The sequence below is a fragment of the Mastacembelus armatus genome, chromosome 14 (assembly GCF_900324485.2).
Source record: "Mastacembelus armatus chromosome 14, fMasArm1.2, whole genome shotgun sequence".
NCBI lineage: Eukaryota > Metazoa > Chordata > Actinopteri > Synbranchiformes > Mastacembelidae > Mastacembelus > Mastacembelus armatus.
The window spans coordinates 23643904-23663167 of NC_046646.1; the positions used below are offsets into that span (position 1 = coordinate 23643904).

Below are 19264 nucleotides of genomic sequence, written 5' to 3' on the forward strand. Positions count from 1 at the left end.
CGTCATTAGGCTAATCACAGAGCTGATGGATGTTTAGAACCATAAACAAGGTGCAAACCATCGTCTGGTACCAGCAGTGGGCGCAGGCAGAGCGAAGCCAGAACTCATGCGGCCTATATTACATTAGCTAACTATGTCACTTAGCTACTTCAGTATTCATGTACCAAAGTAAGGGAGCAACACGCAGAGCTGCAGATGAAAACACTCCTTTGGTTGCATTTTTAACCAATGTCTTAATGACATGCACCTCAGCCCTTTGACATCGGAGGGAAAACCCTCTACTTCATCTAAAACGTTGAGGACATCAGTCTCTGGAACGTTTTCACCCAAACTAACTTCACTGCAACGTGTCCTGACAGAATATCAGGTTTTAGGTCTGGTTCATCTCCATTTGACTCTGAAAATAAAGATTTGGACTATCTCTGGTTTTAGTCATGTGATATGTACATTACACGCCACATTTTACCTGCATGAGTTCCTGTTTCTCCTTCTCCCCGGAGCTGATGGCGTCTCGGATGGAGCGGACCTCGCTGAGGATGGCCTGCGCCTCCTGCAGCTTGTAGCCGTAGGGGCTGTTGGACACCTTCTGGTCAATCCTGGGGACAAGGAGACAGAGCGACACAGGGGATGGACGTGAGCTTGGACAACGATTTAGAACAAAGTGAGTAGCAGCCAAGTATTCAATCAAAATGTTGTCACAGCAGTTGATTCACTGCTGCTCTGGAGGGAAAATAAAATCAGTTTCAGAGACAAAAACAACTTTAAATTATCTGATTTTGAATGTTTACATAGGAAAAGTACTATTCAGCAACACAAAAACACAACTTTACACAGTAACACTCCCACTGTAAACACATGCAGCCGTCACTTAGCGAGCTTCAATAGCTCAGAGGAACAGTTCGCTCAAGGGCCTCGCTCCTCATGTGCTTCCCTCACAGAGTAGCCAAACTGTGGAACAGGCTGAGTGTGTGCTGATTATGTTGTTTATGGAGGAACAACTGTCTGATTTAACTAAATTATCATGTATTTACTAAACTGTGGTCTTGTATTAATGTGAAAGAACTGCTGCATTTAAGAAACATTTGCCACATGAATAAACACTTTGGGAAATATATATTGTGCTGAACAAGCTCAGTCCCACAGCCAGCCCTAACTCTGTCTTGCTTCGTCTTTGTTTCCCCAAATCACTGACTGCACTAACTGATGTATCCGCAGCCTGAAGCTTCAGCTCAAAATCTGAAACAATCAGCTGAAATAAAACCTGCAGACTCAGACACCTTGATGGGCCAAAGACTGGGAACCAGCGTCCAGGGCACAATAAAACCAGAACCTTCTTTAGCTGAGTAAAGCAGGACACTGAGCTGGAAATATGTCAGTGAGAACAACTAACGTCTAAACTGGGCTGTACTGACACAGAACAGTGTGGGTGTTCAGGAGGTGACGGGTGTTTTAGCCTCCTTTTTAACTACGACTCTCTCAGAACAAATTCATCCTTTAGTCAAGAGAAAGACACTTCATCTGCAGCCATGTTGATAGCACATTATTAGTTTAGGTTCTTTTCCAAGCAAAAATGATAAACATTTGATTGTTCCAGGTTCTAAAATATAAAATACTGCCGCTTTTTCAATTTATACCATAATAAATGAAATATTTATGTTTTTTCACTGGTGGTCGGACAAAACAAAATATGTGGAAATGTCTCCTTTACTAAACCAAATATTTTTTATCTGGTATTGAAGAAACTGAAACTAATTGTTAGTTGTCCTACAGTACTTCTCTACCAGATTATGGCTATAATGCACATTGTTTTCTTTAAGTTAGAGAAAAAACATTTCACCTGGTTTTGTGGCTTGTTTCGTGTTTGGGGAATGGATGACAACTGTCAAAATGCAAACTAGTTTGTCACAGGTAAAATAAGCTTTCACCTCTTAGTGTGGATGTAGTCTTAAGGCAAAGTATAATCAGTCTGAGTAGAAGATCAAATATTTGCTCATGAGATCCTGTTTTTGGCTCTGGGCAGTCTAGGAAAACCCGGCTACAGGGAAAACAGGCAGCGGAGACGCTGCAGGACACAGCCATCAGAGGCAGCAGCAGCTATGCAAACCCTGTCATCGACAAGTCATGCATGCATCTGAGAAACAGGTCCTTCCACATTTTTCAGAGAGGGAAGAGGGAGAGGGAGGCTCTGACAGAAAGAGAGGACGAGAGAGAAAACAAGGTACAGAGAGAATGAGGAAGTGAGGGAGAAAGGGAACAAGTTATCCGCTCTAAGTCCTTCTCAAACATGGATTTACGTGTAAACAATGGTATGAACCTTTTTATAATTGAAATGACTGTTCTACATCAACACACACAGAAAGAGACACTTAGCAGAGATGGATGAAGGCTGCAGGGTTTAGTTAACTACTGATGAGAAATTACTCTGAAATATTGTACATATAAAATTTAGGAACCAGCATTTTCTCCTGTTTTGGAAAACATCAAAACACCAAATGCATCTGTGAACACCTCTGACCTGAGAATACTCCACACCAGTAGGGGGCGGTAGTCTGTTCTGGTCATTCAAAAAGTGGAAGACCTATACTGCAGACATACAAAGCCTAACCAAAGCAGCGTTCACTGACCATTTTCACACCACAGACGTTTTTATAGCTTCTGATCCAGAACAAGTATGAGAAGAAGCTGCAGGTGGAGCTGCTGTTGGTCTTTGGTTGTGGAAGGAGAAAGGAAGAGAAAAATAAGGAGAAAGGAAGAGAAAAATAAGGGGGAAACTGCACTAAATGGATGAAATTACAAATCTCTGTTTTTCTGTGTGTGGGTCCCAACCCCACTAACATTGCTGGAATTCTATCCCTGAAATAGAACTCTCTCAGTAGAAGTATCAGGAACCAAGAAAAACAGACTTGAAGAAGACTGTCCACATTCTTTTGTCCTAAGATTGTGTCACTTTTCGGTTCACTGACATCCTGAAACACTTTTCTCTGTGCACCATTATTCTGTGAAACTTTATCGGGAGCTGAGTGTGTGGCCGCATTCCAATGTGAGTGCGTTCATATTTCTGCAGCCATTGGTTGTTGGATACCATCTGATGCCTGCAGAGGAAAGTCACAGAGGAATGCCGTCCAACCACTCGGCCTCAGCTACTCTTTAATCCTCCTGACACTCTCACTGCGCTGTGTGAGGCAAGACAAACAGACCAGACATTCCTGCTCAATTCAACACTGACCCACAGCGGATTGGCATGTTGGCTTTCCAGTAGGTTGAATTTTGCAAAACAAAAACAGCAGCAAATTGTCGCCTGAAATACACAATAGAACAATTCAATGAGGAATTAATCCCTTTTCAATCGACACTCCCAACATTTCTCCACCCTGTGAAGAATTCCCTTCACATTCTGAGGTGTACGGTGGGTGGAGCAGGTCGGACACAACGGGTGTTTCCCTACAAATCTGCATTCTTCGGCTGTTTGTCCATCGGTGCCGGTGTTTAATGATGGGATGGAACGTGCAATAACGCTGAGGCGATAAGCAGCCGCTCGCTGCACCGTGGTTTCTGACTAACCTGCAGCGGTTCAAGCAGCACTTTCACATTTACACAAGTTTCTGTTAAACTGGACAACATAAGAGAAAGTGCCGCTTCATCTCTGCTGCACTACAATCTGCCTGCGATGCCTGAGTGAGCCTGTTATAGATAAGGAAGGATAAGAGAGCAAAGCTTTTCAAAGACAGAGCACATTAGCAGGAGCACAGCACAAACAATATCAGACGACACACACAGCAGACCGATGTGACCACAGTGAATGAGGAAAAAGAAAATAAAGAAATAAAGAAAAGGCTAAATCTCTTCATCGTCTTTCTTTCAGCAACTACAAATCAGATACAGATATTTTATAAACCTGCTCTATAAACCTGTATTTTCTCACCTAAACAATTTATAGTTTCTTGAAAAAAGAAGGTGAGGTGAATATAATTACTAGCAGTTCTGACTGAGCCACACTTCTTACCGATACCTTAGAAAGCTTATTCCTAATGAAGAAATATAAATTATACTACATAAACCATCAGGCCGACTAATCACTCTATGAACAGTCTCTACAGAGACTGAGGGGAGGTCCCAGATCCACCCGCTCGTCAAAATTAAATAAGGAGTCAGGTGTGAATACGAGTCCACGTGTGGCCAACAGACGCACAACAGACTCTGGGGGAAGTGTGTTAGCGTTTGTGTGATGACGTCTGGATGCACCACTTACTCTTTGAGCGTCTCAAAGCCTTGTTCTTTGTACTGCAGCTCCTGCTTCATACAGGCCAGGTCCCGCTTCAGCTTGTTCACCTGAGACACAACGATGAGGACGAGGAACAAGAGAACAGGGGGAAACCTTCAGGGTCTGAAATACTTTACTGAATAACGCTGGTGATGATAGTTTATACTGAATCACATGAACAGGACTATTTTCAGTAGCATCTCTCAGCATCTTTAAAACTGTAGAGAAAACTGTGATTTTACTTTCATTTTTCACTTCTTCCTGACAGAGCGATTAAAGTATGAACGGAAAATAAGGAGAAGGAGAAGGAGAAGCTCTTACCCGACTTTTGGCCGTGGCAATTTCTGCTTTTAGGATCTCTGGGTCGTACTTGCTGGAAGAGGACGATCTGGAATTCACTGCAGAGACGGTAAAATAAGAGGAGAGACATTAACAAACTGCTCCAAATAACTTTTTCTCCTTTCGCAGATGTTTTTCTGTCTAGAAATTAAAGACAGAAGCCTGAAGGAGATGGGACCATCAACTAACACCCACGAGGGGAAAAGTGTCAACGAAGTGTCAGCGTGTTTTTAATTAAGGCCCAGAACGCACGAAGCCGACAGACAGTCCGCAGTGAGAACCTTCCACTTTCCCTTTTTTTGAAAGACCGATCCAGACTAACGCCTCCTGCTGGTATGGAGAGGTACTTCCTTTCACAAAGGCGCAGAACGTACGTGCTGGTGCGTTCATCGTTCCTATAATATCATACGGTGAAAAACTGAATCAGCATTAGCTGCACCGGTTCTGTTGCTGCTTGTGTTGATGCTAAACACAAAATCCTCTTTCTGAGCAGTCTGAAACATGTGACACTGATATGAACTAACGATGAGGTAAAGCTGCCACCAGAAAAGCTGTGAGTCTCTTGGTCCTTATTGGATAAGAACAAATCATGACACGTTGCTTCTTTGAAGTACATGTTAATAAAACTCTTCATTATTATACTTGTATATATTTTTATATATATTTTTTTTTTATTGGCGAACCTTGTTCATGCCTTTCTGGTTTTTTTCTATCTTGTGTTGAACATGTCTTTATACGTGACCATAACAATGGACATAGTGTTTATCTGATGAAGCTGGTGTTAATGTCGGTTCTTGTTTCCACAGTACTCACAGCTGGTCTGGGACGTCGACTTGTCCCTCCACGCGTCGTTGAGCTGACGGTACTCCTGCTGCGCCAGGCGGAGCCTCTGCTCCTTCACCTGGTAGATCTCCTTCTGGGCGCTGAGCGCGTCGTGGGCCACGGCCAGGTAGTCCCGCAGCATGGCCTCCTGCTCCCGCTGCCACTGGGCCCGTGGGTCCTCCAGCTGGGTGCTCTCTGGAGGGAAAGGAGGGGGGAAATGAGGGAAGGAACAGGATAATCTGGCAGAATTTATGAATGTTATTCAGTCCGGTACAGTGACTGGTCAGACACTCAGCAATCGTGAGGCTGCTTTTAGGTGGGACAAAAAACATGGACCGATGCTGAAGTCCAGCCTTTATTGAGCCTCCATGAGATGAAGAAAATCCCCACCCTAAATATTTTCAGCCTGCTTACATCACTTCAGCTCATATCCAATGTTTGGTCTGTTCAACACTAAATAGACACATCAGCTAATACCAAAATCAGGAGGTTGAGTGAAGTAGGAACAGGGAAGGAGGAAGAGGATGAAACAGAAAATGACTGGTTGCACAAATGAGTTTGAACAGAGCGAGTCAGATGAGGAGGCGGTCACAGGGAAAACAGCAGAGGGCGAACTCACTGGTGTTGTGGTCGACATAATAAGCTCCAACCACGGGGTCGTAGGCCTCTTCCCAACCAACCGGCAGCTCATCCCCGATACAATCGGCAAACGTCAGAGGCTTCGTGTGCCTGCAGAAAACAGATTCAGGAACAGGAAGGCCATCAGAATCACCATATACAGGTCCATGGTATGTGTACATATGTACACCAGGCAAGTTTATTTCTATTTTCATACAAAAAGGACTAAAAACTAAGTATATTTTTAAAAAAAGGAGCTCAGTGTGATGTTTTTGGAAAAAGCAGACACCTGCTGACTGGTGGAACAAAAAAAACAGCAATAAATGAAATTTAATGACTTGTAAAAGATGATACTTCCAACCACATGAAGCGTAAATGGTAAACAACTTTTCTACACGACCTACATTCATGATAAGCAGTGATTCAATTGGGTTTTCATATTCAGCAACTATGTATTTTATGAGACGTCACCAACAACTTGTACTATAAGTACTAAATAATTCAGCAGTAACAGAAACATGTGACCACTGCTCTGTAACAGTGGCCACAGTCAAACCCAGGTTAGATGCCGGTCTGATTTAGCACCAAACTAAAACGTGGATTTATCCTGACCCACTGCTGGTCTGAAAGCAGGAGGAGGAGGGGAGAAGAGGGCTGGGGGTGGGTAGTCTGGTGTTTCACTAGTCCTCTATTCACCTCCAAGGGGGAAAAAAGGAGAAAGGGGGGTCTTTCTGCTTGGCCACAATAGGAGGAAACTGGTCCGTGGCATTCCACAAGCAGCCCTGACGCATCGCCTGGAGGTTTCTGGGGCAACCCCTGGCCTTACAGCCACCTGACACCAACTTCACTGCAGTCGCCGTGGTAAAATCCACCTCTTTCACATTTCTCTCCTACACAACTGAGTCTGAGACGTTTAGCCTGGAATCATGATGCTGTTCAGTTACTTGAATGTGTGGCTCAACTTTAGGTAGTTAAATTCGTGTGCTGGCACTGTGCTGAATTGCTGAAATCATGCTTTTCCATCAGCGCACTGCTAAATATTGATCCAGATCATTTGTTCCTTTGGCATCAGAGCAGATACATTAAAACCTCCATTCATACGTCAAAAATGCGGAGCTGCAGTTCAGATTTAGACTACTCCAATTCTAACAAAATAATACTACAACAGCACGAGGATGCATCTTACACATCTCACTACACACGCCAAGAGTTTAGTGTTTGACTAGAGGAAATAAATAAATAGTGTTTTAATCAGTATTTTGTTGGAAGTTCACACGGCCCATAGAGCACCTGCTGAACAAACATCACACAGGTCATCGTGAACGCGGCTCATCGTGAACGCGGCACAGAGCAGCAGTTTGTGATGCAGCTTGTTCAGTCTGAAAAGCCTGATAACAGCACCTGGGAGCAGGGATGTCGTAGTGATGTCAGCACATTTCATTTCATAAGAGGTCACTGTCACCACGGCTCTGCCTCTGGACGTGCACATACTTCGCTAAGGTAAAATCAGACGTCACATTAGAACTGGAAAATGCTCGCACGCTGCTAGGCCTTACTGGTAAGTCAGTAAACCAGCGTTCACGTACAGTCATTATAAATCATCCCCCTCGGCTTTGTCCGCTAACAGCATCTGAAATAAACAAAGGAAACCACCGCTCATCGATTTTCTCATGACAACAGGGAAAAATCGAGACTCTGGGTTTGTCCTCTGCCACGTCTTGTGTTTTGTGGCTGCAGACACACTGAGCAGCAGCTCGCCACTGAAGGGAGAAACTGAACTGGGTCCTTTTTCAGCTGATGAATAATGAAAGGGGCCCAGAAAAGACCCCCTCAGCTACGCTCTAAATTTAGCTCAGGAAGACAGGAAAGCTTGTGCCAACCGCTGATCCCAGAAAAAGCCGGCTGGTTGGCTGGCTGCGGATACACATCCCATTATTTGATTCCTCTGTCCTCTCGCTCACTAAATCCTACCCTCTAATCGCCGGGCCGAGGGGAGTCGCTGACCTAAACTCGTCGCTCTCCGTCACAGTTTCCCTCACAGCAAAGCACCAGCTGGCAGCAGCAGCTCGGCCTCCATTTCACTGACGGTCATTTAATAGCCACTTGTAGTGAAGCGTCTCACATGCTTCACTGCTTAGAGCTCAAAGTGCCTGCGATGGCTGCAGGAGCCCACAAACACTGGGAGCAGGTAAAGTGGACTGATGGTAATAAAGCTGCAGTGAGTCACTGTTGTCCTTATTGATTTATCTGCAGACGATTATTTATGAGTCGTTCTGGCTACAAAACATCACATTAACCAGATCAGCTGTCCAAGCATCCTAAACTTTTTATGCAGAAACCATTATTCTTGTCTCGGCACTTACTTTTCTATTTCTTAAGGCAATAAAGCACTTTGCATCCTGACATTATTTTCTAATTAAACTTTCCAAACATAAATTGTGAAAGTTCAAATGTTCAATATCAATCTACAATGTTACAAACCCACAGTATTCTTCATAACTATTAGCCAAATAATCAATCTCCCACATTAATGGGCAACCATTTAATTAATCACATGATTAATATTCTGAACATTTTTGATTGTTTTAAACTTTTGTTCCTGTCATTATTACTGCGTGATGTGTCTCCGCTCCGTGTTGGCTGTTTATAACCGAAGCCTTGACTGTGATAGAAGAGAAGCAAAGGTCTCTAACGTGTTTGTGACCTATTTAAATAAATGAGAAAGAATGAACACGGGTTCAGTCCACACTCTTCAAATGAACGCTTTGTTTTTAATGTTCCCACCCTGTGTGTTAACATTTCAGAGAGAAGTCACAGAGTTTTACCTCAGTCAGTGATTTTTCTAATTTCCTGTTTTAGTTATTAACCATTTACAGAAAGATTTAGATGCTAAGTCTGGACTGGGTTAGTGCTTCCACAGGCTGGTATCTCTGGCATCAGGCTGTTCCAATGAAGCAGCATGTTGTCACTTGCAGTGTTTGCCAGTGATCCATGTGGACTGACAGCGAGGACATCAGTCCTGCTCCTTCTAGTTTCGACGGCAGGTTCATCAAGTGCATCGAGGAACGTGCACCTGTGCAGATGAGAGTACACCTGTGCACCGGCGGGTCCGAAGAACCAGTTTGATTTCTGCAAACCAGCAACATTTACAAGGCAGTTAATGATTTCTGAAGTGGATCTTTAACATCCCGCAGTCAAGCTGATTCACCCGCTATCATTACTCTAATCTAATCTAAAGAATGTGTCAACAACTATTCTGATAATAGATCACATGTTTAACATATTTTCCATTCTCTGGCTCCCGTATCCAAAATATGTAGAATTTCTCAGAAATAATTTTTAAAAAATAAAATCAAATCTCTTTGAGTTCTGAATAAAATGAGACAACTTGAAGACGATTTTCGGACATTCTGCGGGACAAATTGTTAATCCAGAAAATAACTGGCAGAATAAGCGGATGGTGAATAAAAAAGTGGAAAAGCCTCCAAGTTAATAAATGTGGGTTTCAGGAGGGAGTTGAAGAGTCACATGAAGGCCAGCGTGTTTTTAAGAAGCTTATCTCACACTAAAACTCTGATGCCAAAACAAGAGTTCAGTGTTTTCCTTTCAAAGTGGTCAAAACCTGATCGGTAGGATCTTAATTCTGATTCCATATCAGCCTTTAAAACACGCACCTTTCCAGGCTCCACATACCAAGGTAAACAGCCGGGCCGGGCCGGGCCTCTAATGCAAACTGACAAAGCGTGCGCCAGAGTGCAAACACACAGGGAGGCGGGCTGCATAGCTGAACGCTGAGTCAGACACCAACACACAGAAATGTTCATTCAGAGCTGAGTAAAAATTCCTCAAGTGAACTTATGAGGCTTCAAACTACATTTTGTAGCAGCAAAGTCCAGCAGTAACAGGACACGCACACGCACACGCGCGCGCGCCCACACACACACACACACACACACACACACACACACACACACACACACACACAGGCTTAAAGAGGAAAGCATCCAAGCTACGAGGTGAATTTATTATTTTAAGAGAGATTACATCAGAAATCCTGCTTCCATCTTTCTGCACATTACTCTTCTCACTGCACCGTGTTATCTGGCAGATAACTTTCCTTTCACCTGACGAGACCTATTCAGTGCGTCACTGCTGGGGTGTGAAGGTGATATTGCACATATAAGAAGAAGAGGTTTATATAGATAGCCTTGGCTGATGCCTTTGTCTGAAAACATCCTGAGATTTCACTTTCTTGTCCTTCTTTTGTTATTGTTTTTCTCATTTTAGTCCTTTTAAATGTCTCTAGAGACCTTGATGTGCTGAATGAGTTCATCTTACAGTCACGATGTCTTGGTGAAAAGGGAATCATTTAGTTTTTATACTGTTCAGCTCCACACAGCTGCAACAGAAACTGTTATATGAAATCAGAGCTGCAGGTACCGGCTATACGGTTTGTTGTCTTTCTTCATTCCTGGACGATAATGGGAGGGTTTTCACACGACTCCAGCAGTGAACTGGTCCATGAGTTTCATCTTTGTTTACGTCTCTGTTTTCTCATTGCAGATTTCACATGAATACTGCACCTTCACCTCACGAAAACATGCAGTGCAGGAAGTTATTTCATGTCCTGGATTCATCCAGCGTGTCTGGATCAAACTTTTCTAGGCTGAAGAGGCAGGAAAGAGATTGTTGATTTTGCAGAGAACAACCTGAAAAGAAAAACTCTGTAAAACCCCTGAAGCGAAGAGAACAGTCTTACTTCTCTGGTGTTTTTGGTTGTTTTGTGTTTCTTGCACTCATACAGTTAAAAACAATCTGAACCATCTTTGCTTCCTCTTTCTCAAAGCCTAAATGCCAAAGGTCAAAAGGCCAAACAAACAGAGGGATCTACTGCCCGGGGTTCAAATTAGGATTCCACGAATGATTATTGATCCAAAAAGTACGTTTATAAGGACGAGAGAAAGTAGAAACTACAAACCTTCAAATCAGAGAAGCTGCAACTTACAGCCCATACATTTCTGTGATTCTTATTCTGATGCATTAACTGATTGATTATTTTTGATATGTTGGCTATAGGCTGAACAGCTACCAATTTTTATTTTTATTAGTGCTTTAAATTGTTAATAAGCAGCTATAATTCATCCACAGCATAAATAATGACAGCAGTAAAACACAGTTGGAATAAAGACAGAAGTTGATTTAAAATATAGTAAAACCTGTTAACCCACACAACATGACATGACCACTAACTCCTGTGTCACCTCTTGGTATAAAATCCAAACACAGATTTCTGTGCCATTCAAAGACCTGGGCTTGCAGCCTCCTTAAACACAATTAAAGTTAAACGGTGTAAAGCGAGGCTGTATTTCACCGTAAGGATTCAGCAACTGTGTGTAAAGGTGGTGGCAGCAGCCCTTCCTCAGGTCAGCAATGTACTGATGACTGCAAGGCTCGTGTTTCTAAAGCTGGAGACAGCCACAGGTGGAACATGCTTTGTTTATGGTTCTGTGTGTGAAATAATGTGATGAAACCCACGGACTACACTGAGAACTTCATGTGTCTCTGTGAGAAGTTACACAGGAGTCATTTTGTTGGGGCAGATTTTTGGTAAAGTGTGTTGACTTGTATGTATATGATGATGATAAAGTGTTACGTTAATATATTGTCCAGTCTGAACAAAAGAACCCAGAACCCGGTGCAGCTCGATGCTGTTACGAGCTGCCGTAAATAAATAAGTAATAACACTGGTTAGTTATGCATTAAAGAAAACTACACTGCAGCTGTGACTGAGCTCGTCTCTGTACGGATCCTAGTCAACAGTTTGCAGGGCCTCATGCTGCACTTTGACCCTGTGCACCTTGGCAGGCAGTGAAAGGGATTTCAGATGAATCAAGCTTTTGGTTGGCCGGTCTGCACGCTGCTCGGTCCTTCTCGTCGTGTGTTTCAGGAATGTGAGTGTGTGTGTGTGTGTGTGTGTGTGTGTGTGTGTGTGTGTTGTGTTTTTAAGGACTTTGTTTGGGAGGCTTTTCCTCCTTCTCACTTCATTCTCCATGTGTGTGTAAAACAACCAAGTAGAGTTTCACTACAAGGAGAAAGTCTTCATTCCACCTGCCATCTTTTGGGCCGCAAACACAGTGATGAGTGTGTGTGTGTGTGTGTGTGTGTGTGTGTGTGTTACCTCAATAGCAAACACACCAACCAGAGGACATGCAAGACAACACAGGGGCAGCACCTAAGAGACAGAGACACTGCTACTCTTCACTTCCAGGGCAAAACTAACAATTATTTTCAGAAACATCCATCTCTGCTGCTCTAAGCTCAACGCAGCATCTTCCTACGTCTTGTTTTGTCTGAGCAATGGTCCAAAGACATTCAGTTTACTATGATGCAGAACAGACACAAGCAGCAAATCCTCAGTCGAGAAGCTGAAGCCAGAAAAGATATTTTTTCAATACATTTCATCAGGATTTCTATAAGAAATGCACATTAAACTGACAGAACAAGAGTCTATTTACAGATTATGGTTCAGCGTATGGATCAGTCACAGGAATTCAGGAGAAAGGATCAGTCTGTTTATGACTCACCCAAATAAAATAAACACCAAAAACCCAAACTCCTGACTAAAATAAATCAGTCCTGTGAAACGACCATTATTTCACCTGCAACAGCCTAATGCATATTAACCACGTTACCAACAAAGTAAAGTAGTAAAGACCATTTATCAACAACACTGAATAGTTCTCCAGCAAAAATGCCAAAAGCATGGTGGTTCCAGCTGCTCTCTAACATTTAACATACTAAACAAGTAACTGTTTAATCAACAGAAATCCTTGACAGATTAACCAGGAAACATAAAAACTATGATCTCAGGGTGTAAATCACATCATCCAACCAGCACATACAGCCTTAGTGGGACCAGTATCATCGCACATCCTCAACTGATGAGAAATATCGTTTTATTTTACTACAGAATTTCTGTTCATGTGAACACAACCTGTATTTTTTATATTAAGCTACACAACAAGAACAGAAACAACGGAGCCCAACATGCAGAGTAGTTGATGTGTTAGTTTTTGACTGATATGAAAAATACCTCACACACAAAACGGAAAGCTTGTCCAGTCAACGAGCCTGAATAACTGTGGCCGCAGCAGCTAAAGCCGATGAAACAAAACAGAAAAGCAAAGTTGTGTTACCAAGTCCGACACGGAACAGACACCGCGCTCTGTTGGGTTTCTAAAGACTAAAAGTGGCAGCACCTCAGGTCATGTTCCTTCACTCACCGGTGACCAGTGCTGTGTTGTTTTACTCTACTGTTTCTTCTTAACCAATAACGCACAGTGACGTCCCTGCAAGTGCTGACATATATTATTATTATCATTGCACAGCTGCTCCAGCTGTTAATTACAATGTTTGCGATCTGTAAACGGAGAATAACCTTGTTACTGTTCCTCTTTAGTTGATATGGCACATACAGGTCCAGTTACTCGGGGAAAATGCATAGAGCTTTGACAAAGAAAACTATCAGAATCATATTCTGTCTTCACGTCACGCAGACGTTAAGAAAAATTATAAATCGTCTAAAATCGTAAGGTCCAGTTCAAATACAGAGACAAAGGAAATCTGGAGCAGTAAGAAAAGAATTTGGATAAAAGACAAAAACAACCCTAAGCCTCCAGCCTCCAGAACTCCAGACATAAGCCATTAGAGGGATTTGGTTTCAAAGTCGGAGGGGTCTTAAGTAACTGGTTGGGATGAATAACCCCCCCCCACACACACACGCACGCACGCACACACACACTGTGTTCTGGTACAAGTGGGACTGTGTTGTGTAGTGCTGCATGCTTGGCACTCTAAGCTTATTACACTGATGGATTTCTATAAAAGAGAGAGGAGAGAAGAAGGTAGCTCACACCTACAGACCTGCTCTCTAATTAGAGGAATGTAAACGAGCAGGATGCACCCTGGGAGAAACACAGCGAAGCAGAAAATATCTCTGGCATTCAGGGCTAGGACAAATCCATTTTTCTTGTTTGTTCCACTTTACCAGACCAAATAAAGCATTTTGATTGTGCTCCGGTGGAAACCCTGAATGTAAACATCATTTATTGTCACCTTAAAATTTGGATTTGAGGCAGAATATTCAACTTGGGATTCAGTCCCAGGTATAAATAACAAAAACTGCTGGTAAGACTTTTTATTTAAAAAATACTTAAAAGAGGGAAGGTTTTCTATGTCGCACAGACACAAAACAAGATGTTTATCAGTAAAGATGTCACTGACGATGATGATGAACACACATTTTTGTGTAGTATTTTGAGGCACTAACAACCGTTATGTTCCATTTTCTTATTTTACTTCATTTTATGCTGCTTATTTTTGCACATGTAGTCGAATTAACAATAACAGTCTTTGAATAAATTCACTTCTGCCTCTTCGAGATTTTGGACATTAGTTAGTGTTTGATTCCTTCTTGTTCTCATGTAGTCTCACATAAGGGGGGTCCTATGGACTGGCTGCTCATCACAACCAAACACACGTGAAGAAATCTCTGGTTAGTTAAAATGTTCAACGTTCAGTCCACACAAAACAGATTTGCCCTAAAACATTTAACACGTGCTTTAACAAAAGAGCATTTCTGTTTTGTTTCCTGAGGAGGAGACGGACCTGAAACTGTAAACAAAGCACTGATGATCTTTGTTCATCATCATCATCATCATCATCATCATCACAGTGTGTGTTATATTGATTAACTGGGGCCAACATCTCCATGTGTAGCCTGACATGCAGTCACTGCCTCTCAGTTTCCTACCATCCTCCATAAAAGTTTAATGCTGGAAGAAGTACTGAGCCATTTTACTGCAGTAACAGTAGAAATACCACAGAGTAAAAGTCCTGCATTCTAAATGTTACTGCAGTAAAAGCCCAAAAGTACTATCATCCAAATGTACTTGAAGTATCCAAAGTAAAAGTACTCATTGTGCCGAATGGCCCATTTCGCATGAATGTATCTGATATTATTGGATTCTAATTATTGATGATTATTGTGTTGATCACTTTAATGTTGGAGCTGATATTAACTACCTTATATACTTCTAATTTGAAGTACTTTATATACCGCTGGGTAGCTGACGTTAACTACCTTATATACTTCTAATTTGAAGTACTTTATATACCGCTGGGTAGCTGACGTTAACTACCTTATATACTTCTAATTTGAAATACTTTATATACCGCTGGGTAGCTGACGTTAACTACCTTATGTACTTCTAATTTGAAGTACTTTATATACCGCTGGGTAGCTGACGTTAACTACCTTATATACTTCTAATTTGAAGTACTTTATATACCGCTGGGTAGCTGACGTTATCTACCTTATATACTTCTAATTTGAAGTACTTTATATACCGCTGGGTAGCTGACGTTAACTACCTTAGATACTTCTAATTTGAAGTACTTTATATACCGCTGGGTAGCTGACGTTAACTACCTTATGTACTTCTAATTTGAAGTACTTTATATACCGCTGGGTAGCTGACGTTAACTACCTTATATACTTCTAATTTGAAGTACTTTATATACCGCTGGGTAGCTGACGTTATCTACCTTATATACTTCTAATTTGAAGTACTTTATATACCGCTGGGTAGCTGACGTTAACTACCTTATATACTTCTAATTTGAAGTACTTTATATACCGCTGGGGAGCTGACGTTAACTACCTTATATACTTCTAATTTGAAGTACTTTATATACCGCTGCATAGCTGACGTTAACTACCTTATATACTTCTAATTTGAAGTACTTTATATACTCCTGGGTAGCTGACGTTAACTACCTTAGATACTTCTAATTTGAAGTACTTTATATACCGCTGGGTAGCTGACGTTAACTACCTTATATACTTCTAATTTGAAGTACTTTATATACCGCTGGGTAGGTGACGTTAACTACCTTATATACTTCTAATTTGAAGTACTTTATATACCGCTGGGTAGGTGACGTTAACTACCTTATATACTTCTAATTTGAAGTACTTTATATACCGCTGGGTAGGTGACGTTAACTACCTAATATACTTCTAATGTGAAGGACTTTATATACCGCTGGGTAGCTGACGTCAACTACCTTATATATTTCTAATTTGAAGTACTTTATATACCGCTGGGTAGCTGACGTTAGCTACCTTATATACTTCTAATTTGAAGTACTTTATATACCGCTGGGTAGCTGACGTTAACTACCTAATATACTTCTAATGTGAAGGACTTTATATACCGCTGGGTAGGTGACGTTAACTACGTTATATACTTCTAATTTGAAGTACTTTATGTACCGCTGGGTAGCTGACGTCAACTACCTAATATACTTCTAATGTGAAGGACTTTATATACCGCTGGGTAGCTGACGTCAACTACCTTATATACTTCTAATTTGAAGTACTTTATATACTGCTGGGTAGCTGACGTTAGCTACCTTATATACTTCTAATTTGAAGTACTTTATATACCGCTGGGTAGCTGATGTTAACTACCTTATATACTTCTAATTTGAAGTACTTTATATACCGCTGGGTAGCTGACGTTAACTACCTTATATACTTCTAATTTGAAGTACTTTGTATACCGCTGGGTAGCTGACGTTAACTACCTTATATACTTCTAATTTGAAGTACTTTGTATACCGCTGGGTAGCTGACGTTAACTACCTTAGATACTTCTAATTTGAAGTACTTTGCATACCGCTGGGTAGCTGACGTTAACTACCTTATATACTTCTAATGTGAAGTACTTTATATACCGCTGGTAGCTGACGTTAACTACCTTATGTACTTCTAATTTGAAGTGCTTTATATACCGCTGGGTAGCTGACGTTAACTACCTTAGATACTTCTAATTTGAAGTACTTTATATACCGCTGGGTAGCTGACGTTAACTACCTTATATACTTCTAATTTGAAGTACTTTATATACCGCTGGGTAGCTGACGTTAACTACCTTATATACTTCTAATTTGAAGTACTTTATATACCGCTGGGTAGCTGACATTAACTACCTTAGATACTTCTAATTTGAAGTACTTTGTATACTGCTGGGTAGCTGATGTTAACTACCTTATATACTTCTAATTTGAAGTACTTCATATACTGCTGGATACACTGAAAAGGAACTAAAGTTATCAGATAAATGTAGAGCAGGAAAAAGTCCAAGGTTTGACTCTGACATGTGGTGAAGTCCAAGGATGAAGTAGTACTACATGGTAGTACTCAGGTAAAATACATCAGAACAAAGTACAGCACTTGAGTACATGTACAATTACTTCCCATCAATGCATAAGTCACATTTAAGACAGATTCTTTTCAATTTGCTGATTGGAGTTTGATGCTTGTGATCATTTCCATGAGGTCAAAGGTCAACCATCATCTCCAACACACACAGGCCTACCTGTCTCTTGGATCGATCCAGCTGGTGGACTGGTTAATGTGGTCAATGTAATAGACTTTGCCATCAAAGTCTCTGGCTTCCTCCCAACCCTCAGGTAGTGGCAACTCCTTCCTCGGCATGTCAGGCGAGTCTCCATGTAATGAACTCCTCTCTAGTCGGAATCATAACGCAGGGAAACCATCGCTTTTCTCTGTCATCGTCACCATCAGCAACTTCAACAGTTACTCCAACAATCCCAGGGCCGGCGTGGTTTGCAACAGGCCATAATAACAATCCATAACAAGACGCGGATCAAATCCAAGTTAACGCACAGTTAAAGAAACTACTTCAGCTCCAGCAGGCTGCACCATTCATTCCTACGGGGGTCACACTAAAAACCAACCGTGCTGCTCTTTCTCCTCTTTCTACGTTTGTGAGAACATCTTTCCCCACTTTTCCAACCCGGATGGGAAACTTTGGCGCAGTCTGGTGTCAACTTTTGAATTAAAACCAGATTATCCACGGTCCAGTGAACACACACGGGGCTGGAGCTGGAGCTGCGGCGGGTCCGACATAAACAGAAGCAGCCTCACGTCCACAAACCAGCACAAAAGGCGAAACGGAGGCAAAAATGTGTCCAGGGCAGCGAGGCTTCACAGTAAGACCCGTCCAAGTGTCTTAAAAAAAACCCTAAAACCCCCAAACTGGACTCGTCTCTCCTCCTCGCCGACAGGCCACCATGTTTAGCAGCGGTACCCGATGCTAGCCGCCAGCCGCGGGGTAACGACCCCTCCGAACACCGCTGAGAGAAGGAAACAACGACGGAAAACAACTTCCGTGAAAATCCGGTAAATCCGCGAGAAAGTTGTCTGTTATTTTGTTAGATTATTGGTTTAAAACCGGCCGGGAGGGGAGCAGGAGCAGCGGCGGCGACAGCGGCGGTAAAGTCTTTGCTCATACCCTTTGACTTCGGCCGTCAATACACACACACACTCACTATGGCGGCTTCCGGAAACGGTTTCAAAATAAAACATTTGTTTACAACTTCAGCCTGCAAAATAAGACTTCCGGTTGCTGTAGTCGACTCCGGAATGTAAAGAAGTGAAGAAAAATCTCTGGTTGGTACAAAATATGTATTTTCCATAGTCTCTGTCAAATAAACAATAAATAAATAAATAACTGAGTACGTTTTTGTAAGTACAAGTTTGAGGTACTTATACTTTAGTTGATTATTTATTCAGTAGCAGATGACAACTGACTACTCTCACTTACTTGACTTACTAATTAACTACAAGACTACTTGAATTTCCCCTTGGAGATGAATAACGTTTATCTTATTCAGCTCCTACTCCACTACACATCAAGCAGGCCTTGTACTTTTTACTGGAGTTACATATCCATCCATCCATCAACTATACCCGCTTAGTCCTAACCAGGGTCCCAGGGATCTGCTGGAGCCTATCCCAGCTGTCTTTGGGTGAAAGGCAGGGGTCCACCCTGGACAGGTCCCCAGTCCATCACAGGGCCACATAGAGACAAACAACCTCACACACCAATCAACCTGACATACATGTTTTTGGACTGTGGGAGGAAACCAGAGTACCTGGAGAAAACCCACACAAGCACAGGGAGAACATGCAGACTCCACACAGAAAGGCCCCTGATGGGTTTTGAACCAGGAACCTTCTTGCTGTGAAGCAACCGCTTATCCAACATGCTGCCCTATACATTAACGCATTAACGATTATTCACCCAGAAACATATAACAGTAAAACACTGACAGGGATCAGTTTACTGCAGA

The 19264-nt window shown here is 42.0% G+C and overlaps 1 protein-coding gene across 1 annotated transcript in view; it reads right to left on the minus strand.

Moving 5' to 3' along the window:
- wwc1 (WW and C2 domain containing 1) overlaps positions 1 to 18429 on the minus strand; it is a 38361-nt gene extending 19932 nt beyond the window's left edge. The window contains exons 1-6 of the mRNA XM_026328273.1: positions 17485 to 18429; positions 6042 to 6151; positions 5414 to 5617; positions 4583 to 4659; positions 4250 to 4329; positions 467 to 596 (exon numbers count right to left, since the gene is read on the minus strand). Coding sequence (XP_026184058.1) covers positions 467 to 596; positions 4250 to 4329; positions 4583 to 4659; positions 5414 to 5617; positions 6042 to 6151; positions 17485 to 17603 — 720 coding nt within the window. The 5' untranslated portion in view covers positions 17604 to 18429. The remainder of the gene's footprint in view (positions 1 to 466; positions 597 to 4249; positions 4330 to 4582; positions 4660 to 5413; positions 5618 to 6041; positions 6152 to 17484) is intronic.
- Between the last annotated feature and the right edge of the window lie 835 nt (positions 18430 to 19264).